The sequence below is a fragment of the Aulonocara sp. 'chitande type north' Nkhata Bay genome, linkage group LG11 (genome assembly GCF_057382095.1).
Source record: "Aulonocara sp. 'chitande type north' Nkhata Bay isolate Kocher_YH1m ecotype deep benthic linkage group LG11, A_spYH_male_GT1.1, whole genome shotgun sequence".
In the NCBI taxonomy this organism is placed as follows: Eukaryota; Metazoa; Chordata; class Actinopteri; order Cichliformes; family Cichlidae; genus Aulonocara; species Aulonocara sp. 'chitande type north' Nkhata Bay.
Window position 1 is genome coordinate 27,667,798 of NC_141354.1, and position 17,550 is coordinate 27,685,347.

At 46.7% G+C, this 17,550-nt stretch overlaps 1 protein-coding gene across 4 annotated transcripts; it reads left to right on the plus strand.

The window, feature by feature from the left end:
• The first annotated feature begins 1,963 nt into the window (after positions 1 to 1,963).
• Positions 1,964 to 17,172, plus strand: LOC147319241 (uncharacterized). Of its 4 annotated transcripts, XM_086311696.1 has the most exons (14): positions 1,973 to 2,406; positions 5,109 to 6,002; positions 6,912 to 11,061; positions 12,400 to 12,751; positions 12,909 to 13,082; positions 13,192 to 13,286; positions 13,371 to 13,444; positions 13,531 to 13,576; positions 13,687 to 13,727; positions 13,827 to 13,897; positions 14,001 to 14,182; positions 14,692 to 14,783; positions 14,900 to 15,042; positions 15,123 to 17,172. In XM_086311696.1, exons 2-13 carry the CDS (start codon positions 5,322 to 5,324, stop codon positions 15,026 to 15,028), a joined length of 6,087 nt encoding a protein of 2,028 aa, XP_086167822.1. In that variant the 5' UTR covers positions 1,973 to 2,406; positions 5,109 to 5,321; the 3' UTR covers positions 15,029 to 15,042; positions 15,123 to 17,172. The 4 variants fall into 4 exon arrangements, 2 of the variants coding, with proteins under 2 accessions (XP_086167823.1, XP_086167822.1); XR_015131537.1 differs by lacking the exon at positions 15,123 to 17,172 and having other exon boundaries at positions 1,968 to 2,406; positions 14,001 to 14,195; positions 14,900 to 14,941; XR_015131536.1 differs by lacking the exon at positions 15,123 to 17,172 and having other exon boundaries at positions 1,969 to 2,406; positions 14,001 to 14,177; positions 14,900 to 15,040.
• Positions 17,173 to 17,550: the final 378 nt, after the last annotated feature.

Below are 17,550 nucleotides of genomic sequence, written 5' to 3' on the forward strand. Positions count from 1 at the left end.
AAGTACTTCTTCCATCATCTCAACACTCTGTCTTCACTCTTAAATAAATTTTTATCTCTGACTTTATTTCTTCTGTATGTTTTATCCTTTAGGTCAGAGTATCAGAGTCCTCCCCTGGACACAGTTTCACTAATTTGCCCTTGTATTTTGTGTCTGTTTGTATAACATTAAAAAAAAATATTATTTTCTTAGTTTTATTAATTGGACTTGCAATTAGTATGCTGATTTTTTTTTTTTTTTGCTCTATGGTCTACTGTGTGCAGATTTGCGTCTACCCACAATCACAGGAAAATTGCTCCCATGAAAGACCAAATTTTCTGTACGGCAATGCTCATTTCTTTAGTAATTAACTAAGAATGCCCTGCATTATCACCTATTTTATAATGTGTTTGACAATGAAAGGTTCTGAACATTTAGAACTTATGCAGGTGTTTGAAACGGATCAAGTATTCACTTTTTATCGCAACGACAGCAACAAAACCTTATTGCTGATTAAATTAAGTGTGCAAAGGATATCTCTCTTATCTTTAGTGCTCGTTGTGAATAATCTTGAAAGCTTACGCTCTCATTATGCATACATGCTATAGGCATCTTATAGACATGGATGTTTGTGTCTCTAAGCATCTCTAGGACTCTGATATTTGTCTATCTCAATGTGATCAAAGTTTTTATGCGACTTTTTGAGCATAAATTCAGTTCCGCATTGATTTTCTTTTGCTCTCGTTTTTTTCTAGTCATTCGCACCAATGCAGGTATTTAATGAGCATTTCAATTGTTAAACTTTAATCACTTTGATCGACTTTAGTTCGACTTTATTTTCCCAGTTGTTCACGTTATAACGAGTACACTGATCCTAAAATAGACGAGCGCTGTCGTTAACATTTAAAATAAGGTTGCGTTGAAACTGACTGACATACAGAGATCCTGGCTTCAGTATCAGTCGAATAAATCTGGACCCTTTTTATTCGAAATAATGTTTGACAGAGAATTAAAAAAAAAACAAAGCAAACAACAAGCAAAACTCGGTTGTGTCACAAGGGTTAGACAACAACTTTTTCCCAGGAGGCCCAGAGAGCCTGAAGGACTTTTTGGTTTGTAAAAATTTGCGTGCTTGTTAATTGGACTTAAAACTTACGGGGGCAAACATCTATCTGCTTTTTGTCACATATTCCTTACATGGTGCGTGTTTTCAGGACTTTTAGTGCTACTAACAAATTCAGGATCATACAGACGTGCGCGGTCAGGTGCAGTCTGCAGTGTGTTTAATGGTTATTTAGAGGTCACGGTGTAAACAGTGTGTAGCGAATAGGAGGCACGGGGGCTCCCCAAATCTTATATGCGTATCAGGACCTAACAGTGGACTAAACTCTTTGGAGAATATACCGCTTCTACTGCCAAATAAATCATTACTATACTGTAATTATATATCTGTGACTGTTGTTTTTAGCACTACTAATTATGACTGTGTTCTCATATTAACACACTTCTGCAAATGTTTCATGTTCAAATTGTGTGCTTTTTATTATTTGGGGGAAATGTTACCAAACGCGCGGTAAACAGCTCTCACGTATCAACTTTTACCATCCCCGCGTGCCTCTCCCACTCGCGTAAAGCCGAATCTTGTATTGCATGACGCGACGCAACTTTTCGGCTGCTCCCCAAAATCCTACCAGCAGCCTACTTTCGCCAAGTCGTCGCCATTTTATTAAGCGCCTAAATAGCCCTCCCCGATCGCCTGTTATGAACCGCAATGAGATCCTGTGCTGTATCCACCGTTTTATCTCTTCCTCTGGCCACATGAAAATGGCCACGCAGTTGCATTCCCGCACATCCAACAACCCCTCTGCGCTGCCAGCCCTGTACCCCGAGCGCGCACACACACACACACACACACACACACACACACACACACACACACACACACGCAGCTGCAGCCTTCAGCCCGTCGCCACGACACGTTAGCAGGCTGTGCGCATACGAGAGCACAATCTGAGCCATTATAACTGGCGGGAGCGGTGTAACTCCCCCCCCCCTCCCCCCGAGAGAGAGAGAGAGCGAGAAAGAGAGAGGGGGTAGAGAGAGAAGTAGGCAAAAAAAAAAAAAAAATAAGATCCAGCGTAACCAGTCCGCCACCTAGCTGCGGAGACGCGCCGACGGAGATCCGTCGACTGTATGATTATGAAAACACCCGCGCCAATGTTGTTGCACAGTAGGCTCTGCGCTCTGATGGGACTGAAACTCGGTTTTAGGGGGTGTTTTAACCTCCGCTGGCCTTAGTTATGTAATCAAAGCAACATCTAATGCACCAAAAAGCCGTGGATCGCCGCTGGTGCGAAAGGGGAGAGCAGGACAGCAACACCTTAACCTCCTGCCTAAACGCAGTTGGCTCTGGGACGCGCTCTCGGGGTAAGTAGCCTACGTAGCCTTATTACTGCTTGTCATGGCAGTCCGTATTAATGCGTGCAGGCCTGTCATCATCAGCGGGCTCAAAGCGCAGCAGGTTAAGAATTTTGTGCATCCGCTTTGCGCTAATTTTATCCCTTGTTGCCGAGTGTGTTTCCCTCCCCTCTGTTCTCCCCGCACGGTGATATTTCTTATTTCAATGTTGCTGACACCAGCAGAAGGACTGGCAGAGGACAGATAGAAGAGAGAGAGAGCGAGAGAGAGGAGAGGCGGGGAGGGGGGGCTGAGGAAAAAGGTGGCTCGGTACTAATCCGCACCAGCACAAACACTACCAGCAAGCACATTTTTTCGTGCTACGTAGCCTCCCACTTCCATGTTGAGTTTGAAACGTGCCATGAAACGGGTCATGTTTTAGGGCGCGTAGATGTGCGATATGTCTCAAAATAGGAGACAGGAGTGACGACAACAACAACACGTGCATGTGTGTATCATTTGTAAGTGCGACAGCATCAGGCGGGTAGTGATTTTCCGAGGTGCGCAAAGTCATTATGGAGAAGGAAGCTCCTGTTGACGTCCTCGGTAAACCAGTGATAGGTTGCTCCAGTGCGGTAACACCCCCACTGCCCATACTGTATCTACAGTAGCAACATCAGTGAGCCTACGCAGCTGCGACCCGGGTACACAATGTACGGCCAACGCACTAACTAGAGGGAAAGTGTGTGTGCGTGTGCGCGTCTGAGGAGGGGGACTCACGTGAGAAACTTCCCCGTACGCTTACCGCGAGGCTTCGTGGTTCAGTGATTTCAGATGCCATCACAGGGGCCCAATTTCCAGCTGGGCTCATGCTGTTGTCAGGCAGATGATAATAGTGTTGTAGTTATCGATGATAACGCTGTCATGGGATGGTGATGATGGCTGGAAATATGGTGGGCCATTATCATGATTTAATCGTTGCTTCGGCGCTCCCGAGCCACCGCACTGACTACAGTGTCAAGTCAACCCATCATCCTGTCACTGGAAATAGCTTCTGGTCTAATGTTAGAATAATTTTGAGTTATGTGTGAGAGGTATAGTTCTGGAGACTATAAAAAGCCATTAGTATGCACTCTGACTGATGCTGAATGGGCTTGCCCTTTTAAGTCTGAAAACCTGCCACTCTGGCTCTCCTCTTATGGCGAGTTTTCACAAACAGGTTTGTAACTCATACTGCTTGTGCTCACGGCCCCTCCGCACAGGCTTCTGGAGTGGACTTGATAATAAAAGTTGCCGCAGTTAAGTTCAAGAGGACCACTGTCCACCTCTACGCTCATTTTCTTTCATTGTAAGGAGGACTGGTCTTGGAAATGCTTTCCAAAACTGTTACATAACAGCGGTTACTGAAACAGATGTTGATTTGAGCTTCTATGATTTGGGTGTGGAGGGAGGGACCAAGAGGCACGAGAGATAGCCCACTGAGCTCTTAAATGAAAACATTATCTGAGATGCTCTCGTAAGTCTAAAGGGGCAGTTCAGAGCGCTGAGAGACAGATGAGCTATTTCATAAGAGGCGCTCAGGAGAGAGCTGCAAGAATGCTTGCCCGGGTGTGTTTTATTAGAAAATGGATGAGTGTCTCCCTTAATGAGGGAGAGCGAATAATGAAGGAAGCATGACAGAAAGATGCTGCTTCCCTTCGACACGTTGAAAAGCGGTCTGGAAACACCACGAATGAGAGTGAAAGTTTTTTCCTGGTGAGGAGAATGTTATTTTAGGGTGTGTTACTTGACTATAATGTCACATTAAAAGGCCATTTACAATGGGGGTCAATGAAAAGCTTACTTGACTTAGAGGAAGCAATGGGAGGAGGAGGAATTTGCGCTCCTTTCCAAAAATAAGTTTTACCCTTTCCTACGGATTTGTGTTACCACTACTGAAAGGGGAGGAGGGGAACAGTCGGACTGTGAATGGAGAGATTTAAGTTGGAGAGAAGGAAAAGAACGACAAGGAAGAGGAAATATGGTTCTGATTAACATGGATACAGTGTATGAGTTGACCATTTTACTGTGTGGTCTACACACACACACACACACACACAGAGTGAGAGAGAGAGAGAGAGTGGAGGGACTAATAGAGAATGCATGCAAAAGCTTACTGCCAAACATGAAAAGGGGAGTTTCGGAGAGAAAAGAAAGTACAGCAGCGGGAAGGGTGGGAGGAGGAGTGCTTGTGGGAGTAGCTGAGAACAGAAGGCGCAAAGACAGTGGAGGGAGCAGGGGAGGAGACTGGATCAAGTGTTTGAATTAGCCAGAAGCTGATTGATTGATAGATTGATTTGCGGAGAGACACGGGAAGGATTACGACATAAGTGAAAAGTGTAGAGGTTTGGGGTGTGTTCGCTGTCTTTTAGCTCCATCGATATTTGCGGATTGTCGGAGCGAACTAGCCCAGGCTGTTTTTTTGGGGGGAATGTAAGTCAGTCTTCCAGCTAATGCCGACATTCTGGGAATCAGCAACGTTGATTGGCCTCCTGGGTTTTCTGGATGATGAGATCATCTCTGTGGACACAGACTTTAGCACCTCGCTACAGCTGCCTGAAGGAAGGGGACTTTCCCCTCAATTCCTGTACTGCTGCTGTTCAACATCTTAGCTCACTGAAATGACTAATCACTGGCCTCTCTATCTTTCTGTCTTTTCTTCCACTTTCCTTCTGCCTTTTACTCTGTCTCAGTGTAACTGTAAAGGACATCAGAGAGACCTTCCCTTGCCGGATGAAGGTACAGAGCTGCACTTGGACTCTTACTGGATCTTTTTTTTTTGTGACCCTTGTGATCGACACCTGCATTCTGCTCTTCACCCTTGACCCCACCAACCCCACTGGAGTCGTTTTAAAGTGTTGTACTGGTAACCTCACAGCATCCTACTTCTCCCCCCGACTTCTCTGATGGACCAGAGAGTGAAGGGGGGAACCCCTCCGACCACAGCCTCCACTCTGGACCCCGCCTCTGCACCTGAAGACTCTGAGCAGGACCAAGTGGCAGAGAAAAAGAGGAGAGGGGAAGTAGAGAATGGCGAGGCAGTGGGAAAAAAGGAGGAGGACAAAAAGGGAGGAGGAAGAAAGAGAGAAGGAGACAAGGGGGCAGTGCTGGAGCTGCTCATCGAGGGGCGCTGTGGCAGCGTGGGGCAGCAACAGCTTCAGCTCTCTGGCAGAGAGGCCAGCTGCCCCGAGGGGAATGTAAGAGTCCGAATTGGTCTCCAAACCAAGCGCACCAAGAAACCGCCCAAGATCTTGGAGAGCTACGTCTGCAAGCCCACCATCAGGACCTATCAGAGACAAGGCAGGGGGGGTTTGCTAAAGGGCGATGGAGAAGGAGGGGGAGCGGGCCAGCAGAGTAAAACCAGCTCTGCCCCAGACGAAGCAAACAGGGAGCAACACTCAGGCTTGGATGCTGTCCAGACCACATCCAAACAAACTGCATCTGCTGCTTCACCACCAGTTACATCATCAATACCGTTGTTGTCTTCGTCATCACAGTCACTGTCGCTGTCACCGACATTTTCTACAGCTTCCAGCCCGGCCTCTGTCCCTGTCGTAACCAGCCAAGGGACGAAGTCTGCCAAACAGGTAAGTTAAGGACAAGGCCTCACATATGTACAGCGTTCCTCATGTCAGTTGCCAACAGATTGCCCTTTTTTAGGGGGATTAATAAAGTTGATCTGAATCTGAATAAATCTGCAATTAGCTGAAGTTAGCTTGAGAAATGGCACCTTTGTGCTTTGTTTAGGCTTTTTACAGCTAACCACCATTCTCATAGAGTCTTTGATGTGGTGCAAAATCACCCAGCATTGAGCTCACTTGTAATATCTATCTAACAGCCATTGTCTCAATCCTGAAACTCAAGCAGTGCATTTTAAAAACAGACCTATAAATAGGACAACAGCACGGCAACCGCTTGGAGTTATTACAGACACTGGCCCATCAGTCCTTATGACAATCACCCAAGGGAAAGCTTATAGCTTTAGCTGCACAAACGCCACTCAAGCTACAGCATACCAAAATTACAGAACAAGTATGAAATGTCAAGCCTTCTCATCTGTATTAGTGGCAATTTATAGCCACCAATAGCAAGGCTTTCTCTCCCTCTCTTTCTGTCTCTGCTTGGCTCTCTATATCTGTCCCTCTCTTCTATTTTTACATCCCCTCTTTTCTCTACCTGCTCTCATTTATCTTTCACTCCCCCTCGGTCCCTGTCCCACTCCCTTCCTCTCCGTTTCTCTGCCTTTGTATTTCTCCTCTCTTTGTCAACCCCATTCCTGTTTCCACTCTCTCCTCCTCAGTGTGCCCTCGTTTCTCTGCTTGATTGAGTCGTTTTTATCTTCACTGTCCTTTTTAATGGGGAACAATAACAAAAGAATTTCAGTTACTGTCTCTTTTTCATTGTCCGTCACTGTTGTTGACAGCAAACTAAAAGATGCCTATGACAGAGATTTGCTTTTTTCTTTCTTTCTTTTTTCTCTGTTTTTCATCTCTCAGGTTCCTATCAAGCTGGCCGATAAGACAGAGGGGAATTCATCTGAGAGAGTGAAGAAAGACAAATCTCAGAGCGTCAATGGCCAGCCCGTCCTTGCAGGACCCAAACCCTGCTCACCCACAACAGACCAGGCAGCTTCAACTACTCCTTCCAGCCCATGCATCCAGACGCAGTCTCCACTGGAAACCAGGAATGATGAAAACACCTCCAAGAAGCATAATGGTTTGGTACAGACAACCAAACAGAAGGGCCTGTCCAATGGGAAAGGCTCCTCTAACATTCTTGGCACTCCTACTTCATCCAAAGTCAAAGTTGGAAAACACAGCACTTCCACCTCTACTTCTTCCATGGACTCTTCAACAAGACCTCTAGTCTCCACTGGTTCCCATAAAGAACTTAGCCTTTCCAATAAGAGCAGGCCAGAATCTCCCTCCTATCCCTCAATTACCCCAAAACCGCAGTCATCCCCCGCTGTGGAACTCTCTGTCCAATCCCAAGGTCACGATCCCTCTGTAGAGCACCCGCTGGAGAAAAAGAGAGAGAAAGAGAGAAAAGCAAAAAAAGAGAAACGCAAAGACAAGAAGTCGAAGCGAGATAGGCTGGAGGCTGATAAAGCAAAAAACGAGGGCAGAAAGGAGGAGGGTAAGAAGAAGAAAAAGGAAAAAGGGAAGGATGGGAAATCGAGACATGGAAAAGAAAAGGATGAACGACATAGAAGTGATGATATACGGAAGGATGATCTAAAGAGTGACAGAGGAAAGGTTGAGAAAAAGAGGGATAAGCTCAGCCCAGACAGACAAAGAATAGAGGATAACAGTGCAAAATGTGGGGAAACTGCTGACAACGGCAAGCTAGATAAAACCTGCAAATTAGTGAATACAGGCAGACCAGATGAGAAAGAGAAGACAGATAACAGTTGCAAGTCAGTTACACAAGCTGAGGCAGCAACAACAACAGGTGACACGAGTAAATCAAAAGAACAGGACGTCTCGAGACATTCAACAGTGCCTCCAAACCACCCCTCCTCTTCTGCTCCTCCCCCTGTGCCCACGCCTTCTGCCCATTCTCCCATTTCTCCCCCTTCTTCCCCACAAGAGCAGGATAGCCGACCGCTCAAAAAACGTAAAGCCAGAAGGCCCAGCTGGACCAAGCTGGTGCACCGGGCTCAGAGAGTGGAAAATCAGGAAGCTCCTTCTGATTCACTACAAAATCCTTTACTGAGTTTCACCCAGAACACCAAGACGCCCCTTCCTGCCAAAGCCACTATTCAGCAGAGTGATGAGTCACACCCAGCAACCTCTGGCTCCCTAACCAGCAGCTCCTCCCCAGTGTCTTCTGCAACCAAACCTCCAACCCCAAAGCAGAATCACCCCACATCAGAATCCAGCCCCCCTTCTTCCAGAAACCCCATAAACACGGCCCGAAAAAGGGGTCGTCCTAAATCCTACAGCTCTAGTTTAGACGAACCTCCCCCTCAGCTTACACCAAACGATATCGCAACTGAGGTGCCTCTCCGGGGCTGTGACGGAGTTCCGAAAGCCCCTGTGCTGGAGCCAAGTGCAATACTACAGTGTGTGGCTCAGTCTAAATCCAGCCCCAAGAAGCGTGGCCGGCCTCCCAAACGACCTTTCCCCGAGGAGGCGAGTGGAGATGCACTAAATCACGCTGATCATACAGTGAGTGGTAAAGATTTTCACCCCCCTGAAAAGGGAAACAGGCAGCTAAAGCTCAGGAGGCTGATTAATGAGATGAAGAAAAGAAAGAAGAGGAGATTTCACAAAGTAATGCTGTCTGGGTATTTAGGAAAGGAAGGAAGGGCAGGAGAGGCAGCAGATGGTGAGACTTCTCAGAGAATGTGTAAATCGATAGAGGCTACAACAGTACACACACTCTCAGCCCTGTCCTCCTCCTTTGGAAGTAAGCTAGGCCCTCAGATCAATGTGAGCAAGAGGGGGACCATCTACATGGGCAAGAGGCGAGGACGCAAGCCTAAATCCCAAACCGCCAACCTAAATTCAAACTCCCAGAACTCCACTCACTCCTCTCTGTTTACCAGTCCCTCAGAAACTTCTCTCTTCTCGACTAACCAACCCCAGCCTCCTCCGTCTCACCCGTTTCCCTCCCCATCTCTTACTCACTCCAGTGGGGCCCAGAGTCCTTACAGTGAGGGCAGCCTCGCAGAACCAACATCCTCCCTACTTTTTCCTCACCCCTTCTACCTCCCCTCCCCATCCTCCTCCTGTACCTCCCCCCGTCCTCCCTCCTCCTCATCGCTCTCTCCCTTTGTGAAGAAGAGCTGTCCATGTCAGGGAAGGCATCACTTCCCCTTTCACCAGTCTTCATGTAAGCTCTCTTGCCCCACCCCTCCACTGCATCACACACCTGGCTCTCCTGGCCACCTGAAAGAGGCCACCCCGTCCCCGAGGAGTGAATCACACAGCGAAGAGACCCTGCCCAGCGACAGCGGGATCGGAACAGACAACAACAGCGTCTCTGAGCGAGGGGAGATGAGGGGACCTCGGGGCGTGTTGAGGATGGGTCAGGGGTCAGGAGCGATTCTAGGTGGTCAAAGGCACCTTTCTTCCATCATGGACTGTCCCTCTCCAGTCTCTTTGCCTCTGTCTCACATCCCCAGACACACCAACCCCATGGCCAACTCAAATACCATGGAGCGGCACAGAGACCGACATCGACACAGGCGCAGGGATTACGATTGTTCTCCTTCCTGTACCTGCTTGTGTCCCTGCCCCTGTCCAGGACACAACAAGTGCACTCATTCGGACTATTATTCCTGTGTTGGGCACAATGCACTGAAGAGACAGAAAAATAAACACAAGAAGAAGCACCAGCAGCTGCACATGCAGGACCCAGAGTTTCTGGCCGAACTCGAAGACTTAATCAGTCAGTTCAGCGAGGTACATATCGGACGGCGTAGCTGGGCGAGGACAGGACTGGGACAAGGCTTTGATGGGAGTGCGAATGCTGCCGGAGGAAGGCGACATCATTCCTCCTCTTCCCACCGCTCCAACATTTTCAGGATCAATCTAAATGGCTTCTACTCTCCTCACCCGTCATCTTTCTCTGCTAATCCCACGTTCTCCCCGCAGCCTTTCTACCCTTGCCACTGCAACAGAAAGCCAGACCGCAGGCAATGCGGCTGCCCTTCAAAGTTTCAGGAGACCATTGAGAATATGGGCTTCTACAACAGCTATCCCACAACCACAACACTTTACCACCACCTCCCCTCCTACACGCTTCCATCTCCCCACCAGTATGCCCCTCATCAGCCCCACCACGCCCACTTTCTCCTTAATCCACCTAGGTTTCACAGGCGGAGGAGTAGGCTGCTGAGGGAGGGAGCTTTAGGAGGGGAAATCGAAGGGGATATCGGGGTAGGCAGTGGAGGACGGCCACACCTCGGCTCAGGGTTCGCATCCGGCTTCTCTTACGGCTGCGGGAGGAGTGAACACAAACACAAACATAAACATCGTCACAGGCACTGCGAACGAGACGTGGACGAGGAGGAGGAGATACACGAGGACGAGGAGGAAGATGGAGTGGAACGAGAGGGGCTGGCCTGCTCAAAGTCAAGGTTGGGGTTCGTTTTGGGGCAAGGAGAAGGAGGAAGGAAAGTGGCAAGGGGAACAGGGAGCATGCTGGGTAAAGAATCAACTTGGCTGCGTGAGAATGGAAATGATTCCTTTTCCGCTGTCGCTGCTGCCGCTGCCTCATCGTCATCGTCCGCAGACAGGTACAAACACACTTCGCTCACGTCACTGGGGCTGGGATCCTCTCACCTGTCTTCATTCGGAGGAGGATGGGGCGGCCTGGGTCAGAGCTGGGCGAAATTTGGGAGTCTGGGAGCTACAGCGTTCGGAAACTCAAACCCCAGCTGGAGAGGCTTCACCGGAGACCAGCATGCAGGAAGACTGATCGCGTCGGACGGCGAGGACGAAGATGGGGACGAGGATGTTCAAGAGTCGCATCTGTACAGGACGTCCCCATCGCCGACACACACCAACCTGTTCACGTCTGCTGCCATAGCAACAGGAGGGAGGGGTCTGAGCAGTGGATTGGCCATTAGGAATCAAGGAAATGTAGAGAGGTCGTGGAGGAGACACGAACCGGCGTGGACAGAGAGGAGAGACGCAGGTGAGGGTGCATGAATGATTTGATCTCTGACAAGTCTTTGCTTTCACCCGATCGATCAGTGCGAGGCTGCGATCGCATGACAGCGTGACTGTGCTGATGAATGCTACAGAAATCTCCACTGAGAGCATTTTGAGTTTTGCGAATAGGCTGTTGTGTTCTGCTACTGTGTCAACGGCGGAGAATATGAATATATAGGATACTGACAGTAATCTAGATAAAGCAGGGAATCTATCATCAAATGTACCTACCACTGAAATATGACAGCAGCGAGCAAATCATGACAGCTAGCTGAGTGAATAAGATTTATGCCAAGAGCTTCTTTCCACTTGCACGGTATGACAGATTTTTATATTTGTGCAATGTGGAGATGAAACTGTGCTATCAGTAGTGTCCCCAGTATAGGGACAGCGCTGCTTTTTCTCAGGTGTTGTTAAGCCATGCATCAAAAGCCTGGAGGGTGTTTGAGAGGAAATCAGACTCCTTTCTTTTTATAGCTAATTTCAGACTCTCTCTGCTGTGCGAGAGACGATGCCTGACACAAACACACAGCCTCTCAGCAACCACTATCTGCTGGAATTTTTATAAAGTGTTATAGCAGGAGAGCAGCGTCTTGATGGGAATCTGCCAGAAAATCTTTGAAATCTTCCTGGTCGGCAGTGAACCACACGCTGTTGCAGCCTAGGGCTACCCAGTGAGAACAGTCATTAGTTAACCACCAGATTGGCTATTTAAAGATTGGCCTATCCCTCACTGCTGCCCAACAAGGCCTATTTGACTTGGAAAAATCCAATAAGGAAAGAGTGGTCAGTCTTGTCACTGGCAGTGGAAAATGGAACAAAAAGACGAATGACCTCAGAGAGATGGATAAAGGAATAGCACAGAGGTCAGACGGGGGGCAAAGGAAAAATGTTTTTGCAAGCGGAGGAATACATTTGACATCCGTTCGCCGTCTGTAGCTGCTGAGCTTTCTGGGGTTGTATTTCACAGTAACCGAATTTGTAAAAAATAAATAGTGTGCTTAGTGCATATTTGTGCATGCTCACTGAAAAAGTATGCATGATGCACAGTGTTTATGTCTGTTTTTCTTTTCCTTGTTTTTTGTGGCGTGCATAAATCACTTTTTAATGTGTTTCCCAGAAGTGAAATGGTCAGAGGAAATGTTGTGACTCACCTAATGTGCGGCCTATGTGCATGACTCAGCCTAGACTAGCCTCACCTCACACCTCCTGCCGGCTCAATCACAGATCCACATCTGTCTCATTTCCTCTCCACCACTTACACCCCACCCTCCCCTCATGCCTCCGACTGCCCCCCCCCTTGTTATTTCGATGACTTCAGGTTTACAAGGTGACTCGAGAAGCCGAGGGCAGCAGAAAAGTGTGCCAACGTCAGACAGCGCGGCGCTGAAGAACAAAAGAAGGCCAGGACGGCCCAGGAAGCACCCGCTGCCCTCCTCTGTGTCCTCCCTCGCGCACTTATCTGCAACGCCGTCCATGTCCTCACCTGAAATCTTGCCAGGACACAGCCACGTCAGAGATGAGAGAGAAGTGGGAGGGAGAACAGAAGAAAGACTGCCAGAGAGAGACAGGGGAGGAGGCGACACGGCGCAGCAGGTGACGGAGTCGGAGCTGCAGGCCAAGAGGAAGAGAGGACGGAAGAGAAAACACAGTGACTCGCCCTGTCATCAGAGGTAAACACCTGAGCTGGTTGACTTGAAAATTCAATACAACCACTCACTACTGTCCTATTAACCCATCGTTTTCAGCACTGTGTGCTAAACCAGTGCCTTTCTCTCTTTCTTTTCCCTCTCTATCATTCTATCTCTCTCTTTGTGCTTTCCTTTTTAGTGTCGCTGAGGATAAATCCGAGTGCGACGCCCTCCCTGAATGTTTTAGCCAGTCAGACGTCGACCAGGCTCCGCCCCAACCCGTAACCATCCAAAGAGAGGAAAAGGCCGATGGTCCTCCCAGGAAGAAATTCCTGAGGGCAGGTCTTTACTCTGATGATTACAAAACTACAGAGTGAGTTGACTGAATCCATAAACAAACTATTATAATGGGTTTTTTTTTCCGTTATCTGTTTTTTATTTTTTGTTTGTTTGTTTAAATATTTATTATGCATCTTTCCTAGCCCCCCCTCCCAAACCCAGAAGAACTGCAAAGAGAACATGGAGTACACGCCAGGGGAGAACGAGTACAGCCTTTTACCTGCTCCCATCCATGTCGGTGAGTATATAAGAAAATGTAAACACTGCTAGTGTGTACTATGTTCTTGTAGTAATGCAGCTAAGCTCACTTTATCTTCTTCAGGGAAGTACCTGAGGCTAAAAAGAATTAATTTCCAGCTGCCCTATGATGTGATGTGGCTCTGGCAGCACAACCAGGTACAGTCACACCAGATCAGACTTTGCAGGGCACAAGCTTTTAAAAAAATGTCCTTGGATCTAACTTTCATGTTGTTTGGTTACAGCTTCACCGACAGCCTGCTGTCCCCCTGAAGAGGAAGCGGCGTTACTGTGAGTCGCCGCTATTACAGTGTTACAGCAGTTGTTAGATGTCGTCAGGTTTAGCTGACTTGCCGGATAATTTCTTTCTTACCGTGTTTCTTTCTCTCTGATTCACTCAGGCCGGCTGAAAGAGAGGACTGCATCATATCAGCAGACAGCGGTGAGTTTTTTGTGGCTCGTGGTTATTTGATTCCAGTGATGAATGTTTTTGCAATAATCTGTCCCGAAGCTTACGCGCGTCTCTGCATTTATTGTAAAGGAGGAGAGCTCCAGTGACATTACCAGCTTGTTCCCGCACCTCGACATGGAGCCTTTGACCAGCAGCGAGAGGTACGGAAAGTACACGACGATTCGCGTTTCACATTAAACTATTTGTTGCGATATTATTGAACTAATGTCAGCAGTTCATGTTTCTCCATTTGTGCCGGGCCAGGAGCTTTGTGGTGAAGCACCATGTGTTCCTTGTGAGGAACTGGGAGCTGGTGAGAGACAGACAAATCCGGATGAGAATAGAGAGGGAGAGAGAACGAGACGCAGAGGGGGAGGGAGAGGAGGGCGACTCACGACATCTGTCCTGTGAAGGAGCCAATGGGGACGACAGCCACATCAAGTCAGGTCCATGAAGCAAGTGTGTGTGTTAGTTTTTGTTTCTGTAGGTGTTCGTGTATGCCCCCGTGTATGTGGTTTAAACTATACATTTTCATTTCTACCGACTTCTTTCGGCGTCTTGTGTTGTGTCTTTTCCTCCACGTGTGCATGTATGTGTACGTGTGTGCCGTACAGACCGCCGTCCTCACAACTGGCTTGTCTCTGCATATCATACTCAGCAACAAAAACTAAGTGGTTTTCCAACCACAGAATTCAGCCTGCAGAAATGTTTCCCCATTTCTGTCATCCACCGCTGGTGTCCAAGAACCCAGCAGGCATCAACTTTCCCCATTAACAGTGAAACCACACACAGTTTCCATCAAAGACTCCATGACTGATTGCAGATAGAAATCAAGGGGAAATAAGGACACTTGCATAATTACAGACATTTCTGTAAAAGAAACGAGCGCAGTTTTCATTTCCTCCTACGTCGCCTTCACTAACATACAGAAAACTCTTTGGCCTTTGACCCTCAGATCATCCAGTGGGGGTGGAAGTGACGGTTATCAGCAGTGACCTCCCCCACCAAAGTCAGGACACCTCCAGCTCGTTCACTGCCAGCCCCTGTGTGAGTCAACAAATCTACAAACATTAAAATATATATATATATATTAACAATGCAAAAATTCCACAAGGATAAAAAATCTGCTTTTGAAATTAACTGTGCATACTTGTTCACTCCAGCCCACCAAAACCCACAGCAGACATGAGGAGGAGGGAGAGGAAGAAAAACAAGGGGAAGGAGAAGTTTGCAGCAGAGAACAGAGGAGGAAACGGCTGAATGATTTACTTTTGAACCTGCAGCATTCATAAGCTAAAAAGAGGGGGTAAGTGAAACGTCTGCCGCTGAAGCAGAAGCCAGAAGTATGTGTACTATTTAGCTGACAGTATCTTTTCTTTTGTGTAGGTGGGACCACTCTGAGAAAGGGACCAGGACCCACCACTGGACAGATGAACTGATGTCACAACGCTGCTGTTAACAATGGCAGTCCCGCAGAGAAGAAGCGAGAAAAAGGAGACGAGATCTGGCGAATTATACCAGCTGAAAATGCAAAAGAAAGACATCTCAAACGCTGACAGATGAGTGTGTTGATCCTAGCTTTCTGAAGGGCATCCACATCAAGGATGAAACCATGGCAACACATCTTTTGTCCGAGCGGTGAGGGATGAGAGAAACAGAGATAGACTGTCCCGTATGAAAGAAAGAAAGAAAAAGAAAGAAAGAAACAGACCAGCTGAAATGAATTTGCACTAGTGCTGATTGAACAAGCACACTAAAGACTGTATGTATGCTGAGTGGACACACTATAAACACACACATACTGTACACTTTGATTGCTCTTACTTCAGCACCTTAAGCAAATTTGGGAAAGACGGACATTGCAGGGGAGTTTGGATATGGACTTATATGGTACGCAGCATTTCAGCTCCGACGTTTCCAAGAGACGAGGAGCTCGCAGGCTGCCCAGAGCAATACAAAATGTAGCCTGGGCCCTAAGTAGGTCAAAATTGAACGCTCATTTAGTTGGTAAGCTTTCAAAGTCACATTGCACCTTTGGGAAAATGACACGAGAGGAGACGTGAGCCAGTTAAAAGCTGTTGAGACAGTGTTAGGGGGTTTTCTTCACTTTATCAAGACAGTGTCTGCTATGTACCAGTGAATAGGCAGGGGAGGGGGTGGGCTTAGTGATAGGAATTTTGGCATCGTTGCAAGAGAATTTCTAATGAGGTTTTAAGAAAGAAGTTATTTTTTGGAGAAAAAACAAAGACAGCTCGAGTCGTGTCCGCTAAAAGAAATGGACGAAATATATTCACGATAGGAATGTTTATTGTTAACTATTTTCAGTATTGCTTCTGAGGGAGGAGAGGTGGACGTGTAAAAAGTGTTTTTGTTTACTTCAGACTGCCTTTGAGAATGTTTCACTCTTTGCTTCAGAGCATTGACAATCAGAATGTCCTCGGCAGGAGGGAGGAAGGAGAGCGGAAAGGGAATGAGAATCGATTTGCCCCAAATGCTCTGTAGAAGTGCCATGTTGTCTTGTGTACGTACCTAAGCGAACTCATGCAGTCTTTAAAAGCAATATCTCCTCTGATAAGGACTATATAAGAACTTCCTTTTTAAGATAAACTAAGAAAAAGAAAAAAAAAAGTTGTGAATATTTGAAGATTGGAGGTCATTTTTCTGTACAGATGCAAAGTAGTTTGTTCTCATCTTAGGAACATCGGGCTAATCCACTTATTGGAAGTAACATAAGCGTTTAGTTACGTGTGAATGTACAGTACATCGAGAGACCTGTTTTCTTTCTGTCAGCAGTAGCGTGTAAAATTAGTATTATACACAATACAGTCTGGATTATACATGAAAGTTAATAAACCTTTCATTTTACTAAGATGTTTTTAAGAAACTATACAGCTGACCAATATATCAGACATTTTCCCTTAAAGTTGACTATGATTGTATATGATTTATTTTGTTTTTTGTAGGACATAACTTGTCTGTTTGGTTTGTTTGGGTTTTCTTTTATTGGTTGTTTTTATTTGATTTTCTTTAGCCGAGCGTTACTTTTGTTTTTGGTCAGACAATCAGTGACAGTGACTTAGTTTTTCCAGTGTTACATTTCTGCTCTCTTTCAGTAGTGTGGCTTCTAATAACAAGCCAAGAAAGTGCAATTTCTTTGACTGTTTACATACTGTATGTATATTTTTCCCTCTTTCCTTTTTTAAACTAAGAGCACTACATTATTGCCAGTGGATGATTAACTTTATAGCAAAGGTACACGTAAAGAGTTATTTATCTAGTTTGCATGACATGTAACCTTTGCCTGTTGCCTCTGATAATGTGCTTAAAAAAACAAACAAAAAAAAACAGTGATAACTCAACGCCATAGAATGTCAGCTCAAACTTTTTGCCTCTGTATCCATAATAATAAAAGCATTTTATGTCTACTAGTACTAAACCCTGAATGCTCGTGGTGTCTCAGCTTAAAGACCTCCTTCTTGCTTTGTTTACTATAAGGGGACGGGGGTTAGCTCAAGCTGATTAACATCAGCTTGAGCTAACAGTGCTATCTAGTGGCGTTAGATTGTATATCTCACAATGTGTTGTCCTCCATAATGACCCACAAAGGAGGACGCTACCACAGAAACGGTTACAAGATGGGGGAGGGCTGCAGCTCGCCCTGGAGACGTTTTCTCCTCTTTCTGCCCTTCAGAACGTCCAAAAGACACCCAGAGATCTTGATCTGAGTAAATAAAGTGGGAAGATTATGATTTCTCAGGAGCTTAAAAAAGTTTTTGTGTTTTTTTTATTATTGTTGTTTTTACAGGATACTACA